The sequence below is a fragment of the Lampris incognitus genome, chromosome 10 (assembly GCF_029633865.1).
Source record: "Lampris incognitus isolate fLamInc1 chromosome 10, fLamInc1.hap2, whole genome shotgun sequence".
NCBI classification, from domain to species: Eukaryota; Metazoa; Chordata; class Actinopteri; order Lampriformes; family Lampridae; genus Lampris; species Lampris incognitus.
This window is the reverse complement of record NC_079220.1, coordinates 544,096-563,423: the sequence shown is the minus strand read 5'-3', so window position 1 is coordinate 563,423 and position 19,328 is coordinate 544,096. Positions and strand designations below refer to the sequence as shown.

The 19,328-nt window shown below is 43.0% G+C and overlaps 1 protein-coding gene across 1 annotated transcript; it reads right to left on the bottom strand.

Annotated features, from left to right (window-relative positions):
• Positions 1 to 6,686: 6,686 nt before the first annotated feature.
• Positions 6,687 to 14,564, bottom strand: gh1 (growth hormone 1). Its single transcript, XM_056288202.1, has 6 exons — positions 14,555 to 14,564; positions 13,611 to 13,756; positions 12,170 to 12,286; positions 7,209 to 7,352; positions 6,837 to 6,983; positions 6,687 to 6,749 (listed from the first exon to the last, which is right to left on the bottom strand). Exons 1-6 carry the CDS (start codon positions 14,562 to 14,564, stop codon positions 6,687 to 6,689), a joined length of 627 nt encoding a protein of 208 aa, XP_056144177.1.
• Between the last annotated feature and the right edge of the window lie 4,764 nt (positions 14,565 to 19,328).

Below are 19,328 nucleotides of genomic sequence, written 5' to 3'. Positions count from 1 at the left end.
AGAGGGCCACATATAAGTCACTAGTGACATTTTCAACAGTCAGTTACCACAGTGAAAGGAGCCAAGACTTCAGGCAGCTGCTGGCCAAATGCAGCTACAGTGGAGGGACCAATTTGGCGAGTGGCAATTACGTCTGTGCTGACATTAACTGGACAGGCCAATAATGCTTTAAATTTGATGAGAAAATGATCAGACACAGCAGATGTGGTTGGCAAGACATTCAGATCAGAAACAGCTATTCCTTTAGATAAAACCAAATCAAGGGTGTTACCACTGCAATGAGTCGACTCTTGAACAAACTGAGTGAACCCAAAAGTATCAACTAGTGCCAGAAAGGCTTTACTTAGAGGATCAGCAGCCTCATTCAGATGAATATTGAAATCACCAGGAATTAGAATCTCATCAGAGTGAGTAACAAGGCCTGAGACAAATTCTCCAAATACTTCAAGAAATAGCGAGTAACAGCCAGGAGGCCGGTAGAGTATCACAATCTGGAATCTATCTATCTATCTATCTATCTATCTATCTATCTATCTATCTATCTATCTATCTATCTATCTATCTATCTATCTATCTATCTATCTATCTATCTATCTATCTATCTATCTATCTATCTATCTATCTATCTATCTATCTATCTATCTATCTATCTATCTATCTATCTATCTATCTATCTATCTATCTATCTATCTATCTATCTATCTATCTATATCTGTCTGTCTGTCTGTCTGTCTGTCTGTCTGTCTGTCTGTCTGTCTGTCTGTCTGTCTGTCTGTCTGTCTATCTATCTATCTATCTATCTATCTATCTATCTCTATCTATCTATCTATCTATCTATCTATCTATCTATCTATCTATCTATCTATCTATCTATCTATCTATCTATCTATCTATCTATCTATATCTGTCTGTCTGTCTGTCTATCTATCTATATCTGTCTGTCTGTCTATCTATCTATCTATATCTGTCTGTCTATCTATCTGTCTGTATCTATCTATCTATCGCGTCCAACATCTACACAATAATGACTGCGTTATTGATAGGGGGTATGGTAAGATGGCGGGGTTATTGATAAGATGATGGATGTTTATAGGTAAGATGGCGGGGTTATTGATAAGAAGATGGATGTTTATAGGTAAGATGGCGGGGTTATTGATAAGATGATAGATGTTTATCGGAAAGATGGCGGGGTTATTGATAAGATGATGGGTGTTTATAGGTAAGATGGCGGGGTTATTGATAAGATTATGGATGTTTATCGGAAAGATGGCGGGGTTATTGATAAGATGATGGGTGTTTATTGGTAAGATGGCGGGGTTATTGATAATATGATGGGTGTTTATAGGTAAGATGGCGGGGTTATTGATAAGATTATGGATGTTTATCGGAAAGATGGCGGGGTTATTGATAAGATGATGGGTGTTTATTGGTAAGATGGCGGGGTTATTGATAAGATGATGGGCGTTTATCGGAAAGATGGCGGGGTTATTGATAAGATGATGAATGTTTATCGGAAAGATGGCGGGGTTATTGATAAAATGATGGGTGTTTATTGGAAAGATGGTGGAGTTATTGATAAGATGATGGGCGTTTATCGGAAAGCTGGCCGGGTTATTGATAAGATGATGGGCGTTTATCGGAAAGCTGGCGAGGTTATTGATAAGATGATTGGCGTTTATCGGAAAGATGGTGGGGTTATTGATAAGATGATGGGCGTTTATCGGAAAGCTGGCGGGGTTATTGATAAGATGATGGGCGTTTATCGGAAAGATGCTGGGGTTATTGATAAGATGATGGGTGTTTATTGGAAGATGGCGGGGTTATTGACAAGATGATGGGTGTTTATTGGTAAGATGGCGAGGTTATTGATAAGATGATGGGTGCTTATTGGTAAGATGGCGTGGTTATTGATAAGATGATGGGTATTTATCGGAAAGATGGCGGGGTTATTGATAATCGAAGTGTTTATCATCTGAATACAGTGACATGTCGCCGTTACTTTGCATGAGAAGAAGCAGCGGGGCGCGGCGCAGACCGATAACCCGGCAACAAGCGGCACCGCCCGGCCGGCAGATCAGCTATCAACCGTTACATTACCGACATACCACCCAGCATCCATTTTACAAAATGGAGAGAAGTGTTGAAACACTCTCCATCCGGGCGTCAGCCCACACGGAGGTGACTTAGCAGTTAAAGCAGAAAGAGAAAGAGAGGACGCTTGTTTCTTACCTAGCCTTGTCTCTTCTGCTGCCCGTTTGTCCCGGTGCTGCGCCCACTGACGCTGCATGCAGTTCCATCGGCAGCCTGAAGGTGACGAGGGGCGCCAGAAGCACACCGACCCATAGTAATGTGATTTGATACCACTCGATATTCGTTTAATTAGCTCATGAATATTCCATATTAGTTTGATGATATCGATCATCAGCTTGTCTTGCAGGGGACGCTCTTTGTTATCAATAACTTCTTTTAGCCAGTGACAGCTAAGTAGCATGGGTACATACAATGCTGTCAGCAATAAAAACAGAAGTAAGTTGTTTTGTTGAGCTATGCCATACAATTCCCCTGTATTGTATGGCAAGCCTGCTGACAGCACAGGTTTAAAAATGAAAAAAGAAATAAGTTGTGTTTTTATAATTTTACCAATAATTAGCCTACCCTTAAAGTTTGTAGCCTCACTAAATTCCACTGTGAGGCATTTTCAACACACATTTACAACCACTGACTGGAGAGATGGAGCATGGCTCCCTTTCTGATGGAGCTGTTAGTCTGAACCCGTCTCTGTAGCAACCATCTCCCCAGTGATGAGTGATGAGTAACCTTGAACACGTCTCTGTAGCAACCATCTGCCCAGTGATGAGTGATGAGTAACTCTGAACACGTCTCTGTAGCAACCATCTGCCCAGTGATGAGTGATGAGTAACCTTGAACACGTCTCTGTAGCAACCATCTGCCCAGTGATGAGTGATGAGTAACCCTGAACATGTCTCTGTAGCAACCATCTGCCCAGTGATGAGTGATGAGTGACTCTGAACACGTCTCTGTAGCAACCATCTGCCCAGTGATGAGTGATGAGTGACTCTGAACACGTCTCTGTAGCAACCATCTGCCCAGTGATGAGTGATGAGTAACTCTGAACACGTCTCTGTAGCAACCATCTGCCCACTGATGAGTGATGAGTAACCTTGAACACGTCTCTGTAGCAACCATCTGCCCAGTGATTAGTGATGAGTAACCTTGAACACGTCGCTGTAGCAACCATGTGTCCAGTGATGAGTGATGAATAACTCTGAACACGTCTCTGTAGCAACCATCTGCCCAGTGATGAGTGATGAGTAACTCTGAACACGTCTCTGTAGCAACCATCTGCCCAGTGATGAGTTGTGAGTGATGAGTAACTCTGAACACGTCTCGACCTTCTGAAAAGTATGGTCATTTATGCACTCAATACTTGGTCGGGGCTCCGCTGTAACTAATGTTGATGTTGTTCCTGTTGAATATCTTCCTCAGTTGATGGTCCGGGATAAAGCACTTATCCAAAAGTTCAAAACACTGCATACCGATGTTTGTGGCAACGGTATCACTGTAGGGTGGGTTGTACCACGGTATCACTGTAGGGTGGGTTGTACCACGGTATCACTGTAGGGTGGGTTGTACCACAGTATCACTGTAGGGTGGTTGTACCATGTTATCGCTGTAGGGTGGGTTGTACAACATTTTCACTATTGTGTGGATTGTACCACGGCATCACTGTAGGGTGGGTTGTACCACGGTTTCACTGTAGGGTGGTTGTACCATGGTGTCACTGTAGGGTGGTTGTACCATGGTGTCACTGTAGGGTGGGTTGTACCACAGTATCACTGTAGGGTGATTGTACCACGGTATCACTGTAGGGTGGGTTGTACCACGGTATCACTGTAGGGTGATTGTACCACGGTATCACTGTAGGGTGGTTGTACCATGGTATTACTGTAGGGTGGGTTGTACTACGGTATCACTGTAGGGTGGTTGTACCACAGTGTCACTGTAGGGTGGGTTGTACCACAGTATCACTGCAGGATGGGTTGTACCAGATGATGTTTGGTTTTCTGCTACGTTTGTTGGTTTGCTGGCAATCTGTGTAAGGGTGGGTTGTACTTGAGCTGCTCTTTTGTAATGCATCTTGGTATGGGGGTGCAGCTTCATTGAAGATGGACTCACTAGACCTCCCTACTAGACTTCCCATCATATGTACACCTCCATTGGGTGGTGTACATGTGATAACTGTTATTGGATGTGGTATTTCTATGTTTTGCCTGTCTGGTCTTTTGGCTGTTTTCCGGACCCACTTCACTAGATGGTGTACGTAAAGTACGCCATTGGATGTTGTTTTATTTTTTTATGTTTTAACAGTATGCTGTTCCATCAGTGCCCTGGCCCTTTAAGCCCTTACTTATTCAAATCGAGCCCCCCCCGCACCCCCCCCCATTGGTTGTAATGTCCCTGATGTTATTTTTCAAATATTTTCTATCCTCCCATTGGTTGCTGTGCACCGTAACTAGGGATGTGGTGCGAGGCAACACAACATTTATTCGCTGGGTTTTTTCTTTGTGGTACAGCCAACTCGGCAGCTGATGAGTGCGCGCCGCACGAAACAGGCTTGTAGTGTTATGAAGTAAAGTGTTTTCGTACATTTTTCTTCATATGTTCCTACATCTGTCTTCATATGTTCCTACATCTATCTTCATATGTTCCTACATCTGTCTTCATATGTTCCTACATCTATCGTCATATGTTCCTACATCTGTCTTCATATGTTTCTACATCTACCTTCATATGTTCCTACATCTATCTTCATATGTTTCTACATCTGTCTTCATATGTTCCTACATCTGTCTTCATATGTTCCTACATCTGTCTTCATATGTTCCTATGTCTATCTTCATATTTTCCTGCATCTACCTTCATATGTTCCTAAATCTGTCTTCATATGTTCCTACATCTGTCTTCATATGTTCCTACATCTGTCTTCATATGTTCCTATGTCTATCTTCATATTTTCCTGCATCTACCTTCATATGTTCCTAAATCTGTCTTCATATGTTCCTAAATCTATCTTCATATGTTCCTACATCTGTCTTCATATGTTCCTACATCTGTCTTCATATGTTCCTACATCTGTCTCCATGTTTCCTAAATCTATCTTCATATGTTCCTACATCTGTCTTCATATGTTTCTACATCTATCTTCATGTGTTCCTACGTCTATCTTCATATTTTCCTGCATCTACCTTCATATGTTCCTACATCTGTCTTCATATGTTCCTAAATCTATCTTCATATGTTTCTACATCTGTCTTCATGTGTTCCTACGTCTGTCTCCATATGTTCCTACATCTGTCTTCATATGTTCCTAAATCTATCTTCATATGTTCCTACATCTGTCTTCATATGTTCCTACATCTTTCTTCATATGTTTCTACGTCTATCTTCATATTTTCCTACGTCTATCTTCATATTTTCCTGCATCTACCTTCATATGTTCCTACATCTGTCTTCATATGTTTCTACATCTATCTTCATGTGTTCCTACGTCTATCTTCATATGGTCCTACATCTATCTTAATATGTTTCTACATCTGTCTTCATATGTTCCTAAATCTATCTTCATATGTTCCTACATCCATTTTCAAATGTTCCTACATCTGTCTTCATATTTTCCTACATCTATCTTCATATGTTCCTAAATCTATCTTCATATTATCCTACATCTATTTTAATATGTTCGTACAGTAAATCTTCATATTTTCCTACATCTATCTTAATAAGTTCCTACAACTGTCATCATATGTTCCTACATATATGTATATATGTTTCTACATCTATCTTCATATGTTTCTACATCTATCTTCATATGTTCCTACGTCTATATTGATATTCTGGTCCTAATTTGTGGAGCACTTTCATCAACACCATTGACGGTTTCCGAAAAAAACCAACAAAACTATATATCTATATATATATATATATGTGTGTGTGTGTGTGTGTGTGTGTGTGTGTGTGTGTGTGTGTGTCTGTGTGTGTGTGTGTATGTGTGTGTGTGTGTGTGTGTGTGTGTGTGTGTGTGTGTGTGCGGTCTGATATCTGTAATATCTGTTCGGTGAGGGGAGTGTGTGCGTGATACTAGATATTGTGGGTGTGTACCTGTATGTGTGTGGGTGTGTACCTGTATGTATGTGTGTGTGTGTGTGTGTGTGTGTGTGTGTTTGAATGTATAAGGTGTGTGAACGTACCTATGTGCACGTGTCAGTGGTGTGCATGAATGTGTCAGAATGTGTGTTTAACGTGAATGTGTGACAGCATATGTGTTTAAAGTAAATGTGTGTGTCAGAATGTGTGTTTAAGGTGAATGTGTGTGTCAGAATGTCTGTTTAATGTGAATGTGTGTTTAACATGAGTGTGTGTTTAACGTGAATGTGTGTTGAGCTGTGTGCTGGTGTCCTGGTGTTGTCCAGAAGGGGTCAGACCAGAGTCGTGGTCGTTAGTGCAGCACAGCATAACAGTTTATTGGCAGACGATACACTTCTATCAGCAGCTATGTCGCTGTGTTTCACATCACATGTCATTATATTTCATATCCTTCTAGCAACACCATCAGTGTGACTGTTAAGAAGCTTAATGAGTCACGTCCATCCCAGCCAGAAACAGGACTACAGAGTACAGTTGGCCTCCGGAAAAAGTCGACATTTAGCAACTGTCAGGTAGGTTTCCACCTGTAAACATAAAAATAATAATGATTATAGCAGTATCAGTCATATTATGATGATGAGCATGATGAGGATGAGGATGATGTCTCCTACCTTATGCATGTCTTTCTTGAAGCAGGCCAGCAGTTCATAGGTGTGGCGCAGTGACTCGTCCATTCCCAGGCTGCCAGCCTGGTAGTAGTTCCCATAGAGGGCCTGCTGGAGATCTTCATTATAGCTCTCGCTGGGACCCTGATTAGCCTGCAAGACCAGTGCCTGCTTAGTTGGTTAACAAGCTAGACATTAGCTAGCTAGACACCCTGTTTAGCTTGGTGTGTAACTGAGCCAGGAGCACGGCTGGTCTAGCATGGAGCCCAACACATACAACTACAGTTAGCTAGTAGTAAAACTTCAGTTAGCTTATAGTGCAACCTCAGTTACTTCATACTGTGTGTAGTTTGGGGGGTTGGGGGGACGGGGAATTACCCTGATTAGAAGGTCAATTCCAGTTTTGAGTTCCGTGATTTTGGGGTAGATTTGGTTCCTGAGGGCTGGGGCACCAGACAGATCACGACTTGCAGTCTCCCAAGACCCGATCAGACGATAGGAGATTGACAGCAGCCTCAATACCTAGGTAAGAACATCCCAGAAGGTTGAATCAGGTCATCTGGACACACCGTTTACTGACACACACGTTTCGTCATCATCTAAGTGTCCTCTTCAGGTACCCCCACCCTTATAAACAATACAGTGACTGCAGGTACCCCCACCCTTATAAACAATACAATGACTGCAGGTACCCCCCACCCTTATAAACAATACAGTGACTGCAGGTACCCCACCCTTATAAACAATACAGTGACTGCAGGTACCTACACTCTTATAAACAATACAGTGACTGCAGGTACCCCCACCCTTATAAACAATACAGTGACTGCAGGTACCCCCACCCTTATAAACAATACAGTGACTGCAGGTGTCCCCACCCTTATAAACAATACAGTGACTGCAGGTACCCCACCCTTATAAACAATACAGTGACTGCAGGTACCTCCACCTTTATAAACAATACAGTGACTGCAGATATCCCTGCCCTTATAAACAATACAGTGACTGCAGGTGTCCCCACCCTTATAAACAATACAGTGACTGCAGGTACCCCACCCTTATAAACAATACAGTGACTGCAGGTACCCCCACCCTTATAAACAATACAATGACTGCAGGTACCCCCCACCCTTATAAACAATACAGTGACTGCAGGTACCCCCCACCCTTATAAACAATACAGTGACTGCAGGTACCCCCCACCCTTATAAACAATACAGTGACTGCAGGTACCTACACTCTTATAAACAATACAGTGACTGCAGGTACCCCCACCCCTATAAACAATACAGTGACTGCAGGTACCCCCACCCTTATAAACAATACAGTGACTGCAGGTGTCCCCACCCTTATAAACAATACAGTGACTGCAGGTACCCCCACCCTTATAAACATTTATATGTGAGCAAGTAAAAAGGTAAGAGACAGACTGAAGATATAAATACAGAGGTATTTTCAGATTGTATTGTTGTGTATTGTAGCTATACATATGTTTTATAGAGCTGTATATGGTCACCTGTTTGTCACTGGAACTAATGATGACGAAATACATTTATAGGGATGTATAATATAACCCAGCCACTGAGGATGCACAAGCCAGTGCATTCTTTGTGCCGGTCCCAAGCCCAGATAAATGGGGAGGGTTGCGTCAGGAAGGACATCCGGCGTAAAATCTTTGCCAAATCAAATATGTGGATCATAAACCAGATTTACATACAGGATCGGTCGAGACCCGGGTTACCAACGACCGCCACCGGTACTTTTGGCGAGCAGGGTGCCGGTGGAAACTATGCTACTGTTTGGTGAAGGAGAAGGAGATGGGGAAGGCATGTCCAGAGGCAGCAGAAGAGGAGGAAGGGCAGGAGCGTGGAGGTGAGAGTCAGGACTTTGAATGTTGGCACTATGACTGGTAGAGGGAGAGAGCTGGCTGATATGATGGAGAGAAGAAAGGTAGGCATACTGTGTGTGGAAGGGGAGTAAGGCCAGGAGCATCGGAGGAGGGTTCAGACTCTTCTACCTTGGTGTGGATGGGAGGGGAAATGGGGTAGGGGTAATTCTGAAGGAAGAGTATGTCAAGAGCGTGCTGGAGGTGAAGAGTGTCAGACAGAGTGATGAGTATGAAGCTGGAAATTGAAGGTGTGTTGCTGAATGTTATCAGCACATATGCCCCGCAAGTTGGGTGTGAGATGAAGGAGAAAGAAGAATTCTGGAGTGAGTTGGACGACGTGGTGGAGAGGGTACCCAAGGAGGAGAGCGTGGTGATCGGAGCCGACTTCAATGGACATGTTGGTGAAGGGAACAGAGGTGATGAGGAGGTGATGGGCAGGTATGGTGTCAAGGAGAAGAAGGAGGACGGACAGATGGTGCACTGAAAAAACGGATTCTGACCCCTAGTAAATGTTACGTGTTTTAATCTGTCTTATTTTATAGATGGTCATGTGTTAGTTAGTCCTACTTTTTAAATTCATTTCAAAACGCACCAACTTCACTTAAAACAAGTTAATTTCACTCAGTTAAAGCAATTAGAAAAAATATGCACTGTTTAATTTCCACATACTGTCTGTCCTGTCTGCGCATGTGCAGACACGTGCCGGCGCTCCGTTCTAAGGGCGGGTTTTCCCCCGGTTCCAGGTTGGTGGCTGCTTGAAGGTGGTCGGCTTGTCCAAGACTGCGCTCTCGGTAAGTAAGCGATGTGTTAGCATGGGTGTTTTATATTTGTGCTTAAACATGGGTTGTCTTTACTCTTTAAAACAATTTTGAGGGAAAAAATTAGTTGTTAGCTATTGCTATCAGCTGCGTGTTTTGGCAAATTAACGCTAGCTAACGTTGCAGCTGCTAGATTAAGGTTAGCTAGCTGTGTACGTTGTAGTAACGTGAACCTCAGCAACGTTACAACATGGCGTGCTGTGCCCTTGGCTCTCCAGTTTACTGCGTAGTGGATGAAGTGTTTGTCTTGTTAGACGTTGTTATTGGTTTGTGGACAATGAATAAAAGCTAAACAAGTGTAACGTTACCAATGTCACCTGACAATTTAATGGCTTGTTGCGCCGCTTCCTGAAGCTGGGAGCATGCGGCTAGAAAGCTCCCCCATGCCCTCGTTGCTGCTGTAGGAGCGGTGTTTAGCTGCAGTATTTAGCCTCCAAAGCGCCTCCGCTTTGGGGGGTTGTTGGTCCCCTTTAGTCGAGCGGTTAGCGACGTCGTCTTGTGGTGGCGTAAACCTCGTGTTGAATCCCGCAACGGGAGGAAATATGCTCGGTTACTTTAGAATACATTCCATCCAAAATAGTTGAGCTATATTATAAATATAATTTATATGAAACCACGAAAAAATAATAAGTACATTCAACTTGAAAAATATACATCTGGATCGAGATGCATTTCTTTTGTGCAACCACTTGACATAATAAAATTAAGTCAGTTCGATATAACATTTTTTCAGTGTGCTGGATTTTGTGAAAAGGATGGAATTGGCTGAGGTGAATACATATTTCAAGAAGAGGGAGGAACACAGGGTGACGTATGAGAGTGGAGGAAAGTACACACAGGTGGACTATATCTTATGCAGGAGGTGCAATCTGAAAGAGATTGGAGACTGCAAGGTGGTGACAGGGGAGAACGTAGCTAGACAGCATAGGATGGTGGTCTGGAGTCATCCTAGTCATCTGGTGTAAAGTGAAGAGAGAGGTGGCAAAGGCGTATGGTGAGTTGTATGAGAGGTTGGACACTAAGGAAGGAGAAAAGGACTTGTACCGATTGGCTAGACAGAGGGACCGAGCTGGGGAGGATGTGCAGCAAGTTAGGGCGATCAAGGATAGAGATGGAAATGTGCTGACGAGCGAGGAGAGTGTGTTGAGAAGGTGGAAGGAGTACTTTGAGGGGCTGATGGATGAAGAAAATGAGAGAGAGAGAATGTTGGATGATGTAGGGATAGTGGATTAGCAAGGAGGAAGTGAGGGCAGCTATGAAGAGGATGAAGAGTGGAAAGGCAGTTGGTCCTGATGACATACCTGTGGAGGCATGGAGATGTTTAGGAGAGATGGCAGTGGGGTTTTTAACTAGATTGTTTAACACAATCCTGGAAAGTGAGAGGATGCCTGAGGAGTGGAGAAGAAGCATACTGGTACCGATTTTCAAGAACAAGGGCGATGTGCAGAACTGTAGCAACTACAGAGGTATAAAGTTGGTCAGCCACAGCATGAAGATATGGGAAAGAGCAATAGCAGCTAGGTTAAGAGGAGAGGTGATGATCAGAGAGCAGCAGTATGGTTTCATGCCAGTGTGACAGTGGTGAGGTGTGCTGTTGGAATGACAGATGGGTTCAAGGTGGAGGTGAGATTACATCAAGGATCGGCTCTGAGCCCTTTCTTGTTTGCAATGGTGATGGACAGCTTGACGGAGAAGATCAGGCAGGAGTCTCCGTGGACGATGATGTTTGCAGATAACATTGTGATGTGTAGTGAGAGTAGGGTGCAGGTTGAGGAGAGCCTGGAGAGGTGGAGGTATGCACTGGAGAGAAGAGGAATGAAAGTCAGTAGGAGCAAGACAGAATACCTATGCATGAATGAGAGGGAGGACAGTGGAATGGTCAAAATGCAAGGAGTGGAGGTGACAAAGGCATTTGAATTTAAATACTTGGGGTCAACTGTCCAAAGTAACGGGGAGTGCAGAAGAGAGGTGAAGAAGAGAGTGCAGGCAGGGTGGAGTGGGTGGAGAAGAGTATCAAGAGTGATGTGTGACAGAAGGGTACCAGCAAGAGTTAAATGGAAGGTTTATAAGATGGTAGTGAGACCAGCTATGTTATATGGTTTGGAGACAGTAGCACTGATGAAAAGACAGGAGGTGGAGCTGGAGGTGGCAGAGTTGAAGATGATAAGATTTCCACTGGGAGTGATGAAGAAGGACAGGATTAGGAACGAGTATATTAGAGGGACAGCTCAGGTTGGATGGTTTGGAGACAAAGCAAGAGAGACAAGACTGAGATGGTTTGGACATGTGGGGAGGAGAGATGCTGGGTGTATTGGGAGAAGGATGCTGAACATGGAGCTGCCAGGGAAGAGGAGAAGAGGAAGGCCAAAGAGGAGGTTTATGGATGTGGTGAGGGAGGACATGCAGGTGGCTGGTGTGGCAGAGGAAGATGCAGAGGACAGGACGAGATGGAAATGGATGATCCACTGTGGCGCCCCCTAACGGGAGCAGCCGATAGAAGAAGATAGGGGTGTATAATATATTTTATATCTTGGTGTATTCCTACAGAGCAGTGTATGTTGTGGTGTGTGTCCGTGGTGTTGATAGTTATATATTAATAGGGATGTGAAATATAAGTTATATTGTGTTCTCACAGAGCTGTGCTGAGTCTCATGCTTGTCAATGGGGCTGATAATGTAATCAGAGTTACACGAGTCCTGGAGGAAGATTTTGTTCAGCTGTCGCTGCTCATCTGTCTGCAGAGAGCTCTCCTAATAACACACACACACACACACACACACACACACACACACACACACACACACACACACACACACACACACACACACACACACACACACACACACACACACACACAGAATACAGTCAATGTTATGTTAGTTGTTTTGTTAGTACGTCTGTCTGTCTGTCTGTCTGTCTACAGATACATTTGTTTGTCCATTTATTTGGTTTATTTTTGCTTTTCTAATTAGTCCTTCACTGAGTCATGATGTTATTTGGGCAGCCAGTTATTTGTTAGTCAGTTAGTTGTGAAGTTATTTTGTGTGGAGGGTCATCATTTGTAGATAAATCAAATCAAAATAAAAGATAATAAACACATGTGTGGAGGGTTATCATGTGACCTGGTAGGTAAATTAATGCATGGTGACTCAAAATGAATAATGGTGTGTTTCTAACATGTAATAAGCAGGGTAATAGCAGGGTAATAACTAATAAGCAGGGTATAATATACTGATAAACCATTACCAGTAATATGAGGTGATCAACAGTTTTTCCATTTCTGTTGTGGTCACCTCCAAAAGCTGCTTAAATTCTCACCAGAACAAAATATATTAATTACATCAGCAAATAAAACAAATATCAGTATGTTTGATATCTCGCATATATAATTTAAGTACATAATGAACAGTTTTGGACCTAAAACCGACCCCTGGGGTACACCATAGGTAATATCATGCATTACAATTTATTTTCGCCTGTCATTACAAACTGCTGCCTGTTACACACACACACACACACACACACACATATATATATATATATATATATATGTATGTATAGCTTCTTAGCCAATGCTGCCCGACCCCACTGATACCACACCTTTCCAATTTATCTATTAATCTGTTGTGGTCAGTAGTGTCAAAAGCTTTTTTTTTTAGGTCTATAAATTCTCCCACAGCAAACTTGTTTTGGTCTATACAATTAGTTGTTTCTTCAGTTAATTCAATGAGCACCAGCGATGTGGGTCTGTTTGGTGGAAACCCGTACTGTCTGTCGGTCACCAGGTTGCACTGCTCACTGAATTTGTCTAGTCTAGATCTGTTTGGTGGAAACCACCCGTACTGTCTGTCGGTCAGCAGGTTGTGCTGCTCACTGAATTTGTCTAGTCTAGATCTGTTTGGTGGAAACCACCCGTACTGTCTGTCGGTCAGCAGGTTGTGCTGCTCACTGAATTTGTCTAGTCTAACAGCAACTAGTTTTTCTGGTATTTTGTAGAATTGTGACAATAATGAAATTGGTCTGTAGTTGGTAAACTGGGATCTCTCTCCAGTTTTATATCGGGGTATGACTTACAAACTGCAGTAGGACGTTCTTGGCCAGCAGGTGGAGATGTTGCACTCTGCTTACAGCGATGGAGAACAGGCGCTGGCTGTTAGAAAGAGGCTGAGCACAACTCCCACTAAACACACCGAGCAACAGCACAGACACACACAGACACACTGATAATGACAGATGGACACAGTGAGACAGACACACAAAGATGGGGTGAGATACAGACGCAGAGAAAGAAATACATATAGACATTTTTTTTTTATTTTTTTTTTTGGGAGTTGTTCCTTATCCGATGTGAGGGTGTAAGGATAGGATATTGTGTTGCTGTAAAGCCCGCTGAGACAAATATGTAACTTGTGATATTGGGCTACACAAATAAAACTGACTTGACTTGACACACACTCATGTGGCGAGAGAAAAAATAAACACGAGAGAGAGGGAGACAGCAAAACAGAAAAAGGGTGACAGACAGATATATAGACAAACAGACAAACATGCAGACAGACGTGTAGATAGACAGACAGACGTGCAGCCAGACAGATAGACACACAGTCAGACAGACATGTAGGTAGACAGACAGGCAGATAGACAGACAGTCAGACAGATCGACAGACAGGCAGATAGACAGACACGCAGACAAACAGATGTGTAGATACACAGACAATTAGACAGACAGACAGACAGACAGACGTGCAGACAGACACAGTACTATGGTACTGTCTGATGAATACGCCGCAAAGTAGTGGGCACACATGAAAGAAGAAGCTCAGTGGTTATCCCAATTATTATTACTACTACTATTATTATTATTATTATTATTATTATTATTATTATTATTATCAATATGACCCATATAGTACAGCCAGCAGTGTGTTAGGAGTATTAGCACATACAGTCATGGAGCAGCACATTCTACATGTGTACAGCACACACTGTCCATCTACACAAAAGCTTGTCAGTCTTACCTCGCTCCATAGCTACACGGTGGCGTGTTGAGGGTGGGATGCTGACAGGGTGGCGTGTTGAGGGTGGGATGCTGACAGGGTGGCGTGTTGAAGTTGGGATGCTGACAGGGTGGCGTGTTGAGGTTGGGATGCTGTTGGCCTGCCTGAGGTTGCAGTGAGTCTCAACCCGCCGGGACTTGTGGCTTTTATAAGTCCAATGTTTATGATTAAATTCATCTACAGAAACATAACACGTATACACGGGTATAGGGAGGGCCTGTGTGTGTGTGTGTGTGTGTGTGTACAACTGTTTCATAATTAACTGTATTAATGTTATGATCACAGCATTGGGAGAGCAGGCCTACTGGACACATTGTATATTCATTGTTATCACTGTTGTAACAAACAAACACAACTAATGGACACAGCACATCCTTGGTAATAACAATAACAACAGTCATAATTAACTGAACACGGAGCAGTTTTCCTTAAAAAGTACTACGTGTATATGTATAGTAAAACAACAATGATGAGAGGGCCTACAGGAACGAGATTCAGCACCTGACATCATGGTGCGCTACCAACAGTCTTGTCCTTAATGTGCAGAAGACGAAGCAGCTGATTGACCATGCACCACCACACACATTGAGACATTTTCCAATGTCTCGGCCTGCGTGGTGGCGTCTTTTATGTTGTCTTGGCAGATATCCGCCTCTCCATTTCATCGACTTGGTTGGCTTGTGTTGAATAGAGTGGCTTGTGTTGATAGTGCAGAGACTGAATGGTAGTTGTTTTTGTGTCTGTTTGTATTGATATTAATTTCTTGCTTTCCCAAATGGCCGTCATGACTGCCTTGAGGGAGAGCTTCCTCCCTTTTCTTTTTCTTCCCTTCTCCAGTCGGTTACCATCTTTTTAGATTAGCCAAGTCTGGTTGTTCGTTTACTTAACGATGGACTATCCTTCTTAGCACTAAGGTTGTCCTGTGCCATGCACCTTGGTACATAAGGTTTGCTTTGAAAGTTTTAGGAATGCAGTTTTGACAATTAAATGGCGAAATAAAGATAACTATTGAGGTAGACCACATTTCCATGTCCTTCCTCGTCAACTGCAAACCGGATAGATTACATATTTAATATTGCTGTTGATGACATGTTGAATACAGTTTGGCAAACAGACAGAAGACAAACCAGCTCCAAATCTGTATATTTAAACAGAAAAGGCCAAATGTTACAACAGGCAGGGTATCCTACTTTTGTTTTTGCTCGGAGAGATTTGATCCTGGTGCTTTATCTTAATCATATCTGTCACTGATCTCGGCTCTGTAGTGTGAATAAATGTAAAATTGAAAAACAGAGGACATGGAACATATGAATATATTTAATGCTCCATGACATGATACTGACAAGACAAAGAATAGATGACATGAATAGTCAGATCAAACCAAATGTCACAGAAACCACAAAGAGCCTCAGTACATGAACCAACACCCCGTTAGCGTTCCCTGGCAAAGAACTGACACTACAATTAATAATAGTAGCATGTTTCATGATACTATACCTAAATGTACAAATCCTTACTTTAGATTAACTGGTATAGAATCTACATTTTATGATTTACAGAATCTTGACTTGTCCTTATTGGACTAAACCCAGTAATAGGTGAGAGCAGATGTGTGGATCTGCTCTTACTACATATTCACTTTTGCCCGATAAAGGATATGGGTTAGGCTCAGTGACTGTTAATATTAACATTTGGACAGACAAACAAGACAGATAGCCACTGAAACACACTGGGCACTCAACACAGCTGAACTGAATACAGACTTACGGGATAAATGGCTCAGGCCACCTGCTAGATGTTAGAGGTCACTAGATGTTTGAGGTTGCTAGATGTTACAGGTCACTAGATGTTAGAGGTCACTAAATGTTAGAGGTCACGAGATGTTACAGGTTGCTAGATGTTTGAGGTCACTAGATGTTACAGGTCACTAGATGTTACAGGTCACTAGATATTAGAGGTCACTAGATGTTACAGGTCACTAGATGTTTGAGGTCACTAGATGTTACAGGTCACTAGATGTTAGAGATCACTAGATATTAGAGGTCACTAGATGTTACAGGTCATTAGATGTTTGAGGTCACTAGATGTTACAGGTCGCTAGATGTTAGAGGTCGCTAGATGTTTGAAAGGCTGAGTCAGGAAATAAGCAGACTGGGCAAATTCCTTAAGTCACCAGTCAGGTGTTGGGTAGGCATTGGTAGGGTAATTAGAAGAGTATACGTATAACTAAATTTAGCACAAAAAGTAAGGAAATGTGTGTTTGGTAGATTATTTCTTTGTTGTAACAATGCGTCTTGGCAATAAATCTTATATCAGGCACCTGATTGTCAACACCTGGGGTACCAGAAGCTCAAAACAAGAGTCAATAGCAACAGCAAAATAAGCTGTTTGGTATATATCCGTGAAGACGTTTCGCCTCTCATCCAAGAGGCTTCATGAGTTCGTGCCTTTCTGACTAGACCAAGCTAGTCTGACTGGCTGGTGATGAAAGTCAGATATTTATTCTCTTTGGAGTCGTTATCAGAGCTGTTGATGTCCATGGCTCTTTATGTCCCGATGTTTAGCAACGCCCATCGTTATCAGAGGTATTGATGTGCATGGCTCTTTATGATCTGATGTTTAGCAACTCCCGTCGTTATCAGAGGTATTGATGTGCATGGCTCTTTGTGATTCGATGTTAAGCAGCGACGGGGGTTGGGGTGTTAGTTTCGACTTCGTTAGTGCTCCATTCAGTGGTCATGAGTCATTGGAGCCATTAGTGACCGACTGTTCTTGGAGGCTAAGCTTCTTGAGTCTCCTGGGTAGAGATGAAAGGACGGCATTGTAAGTGGGAGATAGGTGATGTCGCAGACCTCCTCCTCGGTTGAGGGATGGTTTTTCCAGTTTCGCATAGGTGGCTTCCTTCACCCCTCTTTCAAACCATCTATATTCCCTGTCTAAAATGTGTACGCTGCTGTCCTCGAAGGAGTGTGTCTTCTCCTTTAGGTGTAGATAGACTGCTGAGTCTTGCCCTGAGGAGTTTGGCCTTCTGTGTTGGGCCATCCGTTTGTGTAGTGGTTGTTTGGTTTCTCCTATGTATAGGTCAGTGCAATCCTCATTGCATTGTACAGCATACACCAGATTGCTTTTCCGGGTGTGTGGTACACGGTCTTTGGGATGAACCAGTCTTTGTTGGAGTGTGTTACTGGGTTTGAAGTATACCGGGATGCGGTGTTTGTTAAAAATTCTCCTGTGTTTCTCGGAGACCCCAGAAACATACGGGATGACTGTGTTATTCCTTCTGTTCCTTTTCTCCTCGTCGCTCACCTGGTTGGTCTTTTTGGAACGTGTTGCAGTTTTCACAAAGGTCCAACTGGGGTAGCCGCAGGTTTTTAAAGCTCCCCTCAGGTGTTTGTGTTCTTCTCGTTGGGCCTGAGTGCTGCTGGGCACATAGTCAGCTCTGTGTTGCAGAGTTCTGATGATGCTCAGTTTGTGTTCCAGAGGGTGGTGTGAGTTGAAAAGTAGATATTGGTCTGTGTGTGTAGGTTTCCTGTAAACCCCAATGTGGAGGCTCCTGTCTTCCCCAATGTGGACGTCACAGTCCAAGAAGGGCAAACTGTTGTTCTTTACATCTTCCCTTGTGAACTTAATGTTCTTGTCCACTGAGTTGATGTTTGGTAAATGCTTGCACCTCTTGTGTTTGGATTTTGACCCATGTGTTGTGTAGGAATTATATTCCCTTCTCGAACAGCAAAGACCACAAAAACCGGATTATAAAACGAAGCTTCTTTATATGAAAATGGTTGCAGACATACATTCGACAAAGCTAATGGTAACGTTTTTCTTGCTAATCTCAGCGCACTGCTCTCGCACGAGTCTCGACTGTCAACCGAATAAACTTCCTGTTTCCTTGTCGCTAAGCCTGCTGGGAGTTGGAGTTTTACATTACGAAATACAGTAGGCTTTTCTAATATGAACTGTGCGATTTGAACATTCGATCTATTCTTTTTAACATCACAAATAATATTTCTGTAATCATGTATCACATATAGTAATCAATCATATCTCTAATCATGTATTCAATAGAATAATCAATCAAATAAACAATACAATTCACTTGTTTTCATGAACTAATTATTGAACTACTATTCAACTCAATCATGTGACCAAATAAGTCACAAGATTCTCCCCCCCGATGAACTACTAAGTTCATCTAAATCTCCAGACTATACAGTAACTGGATAGGTCTCCTCAACAAAGTCCCTGATGTAGTGCGCACCATGCACGACCTGACCAGACCATCACGGCCTGGAAACAGTTCCTCGATTCTCCCCAGTTTCCAGGTTTGTCTGGGGGTGTTGTCTTCTCCAATCAGCACAACGTTACCCACTGTCAGAGGGGTGGGCGGCGGTGTGTCACAGCGGTGTGCGGACTTCAGATCTAGTAGGTAGTCCCTTCGCCAGCTGTTCCAGAAGCTGGTAGTGAGTCTTTGTCGGTACTTCCATCTTCGAGTGATCTCCTCATTGAAGCTCTGTTCTTGTGTTACTTTAATCCAGTATTTTTCTGCCTCGAAGAGCTCATCAGCAGTCAGTCCTCCTTGTGTCTTTGTTCTTGTACGAGCATTGGCTATAAACCTCTTCATCCAGGCGGTCACTCTGAATACTCTTCTCAGGTTGCTGTATTTTTCCAGCTCCAGCAAGGGTTCAGTGAGCGCTGTGTCGTTTGCTGTGAGTTGTACGGTGGCCTGCTGACTGGA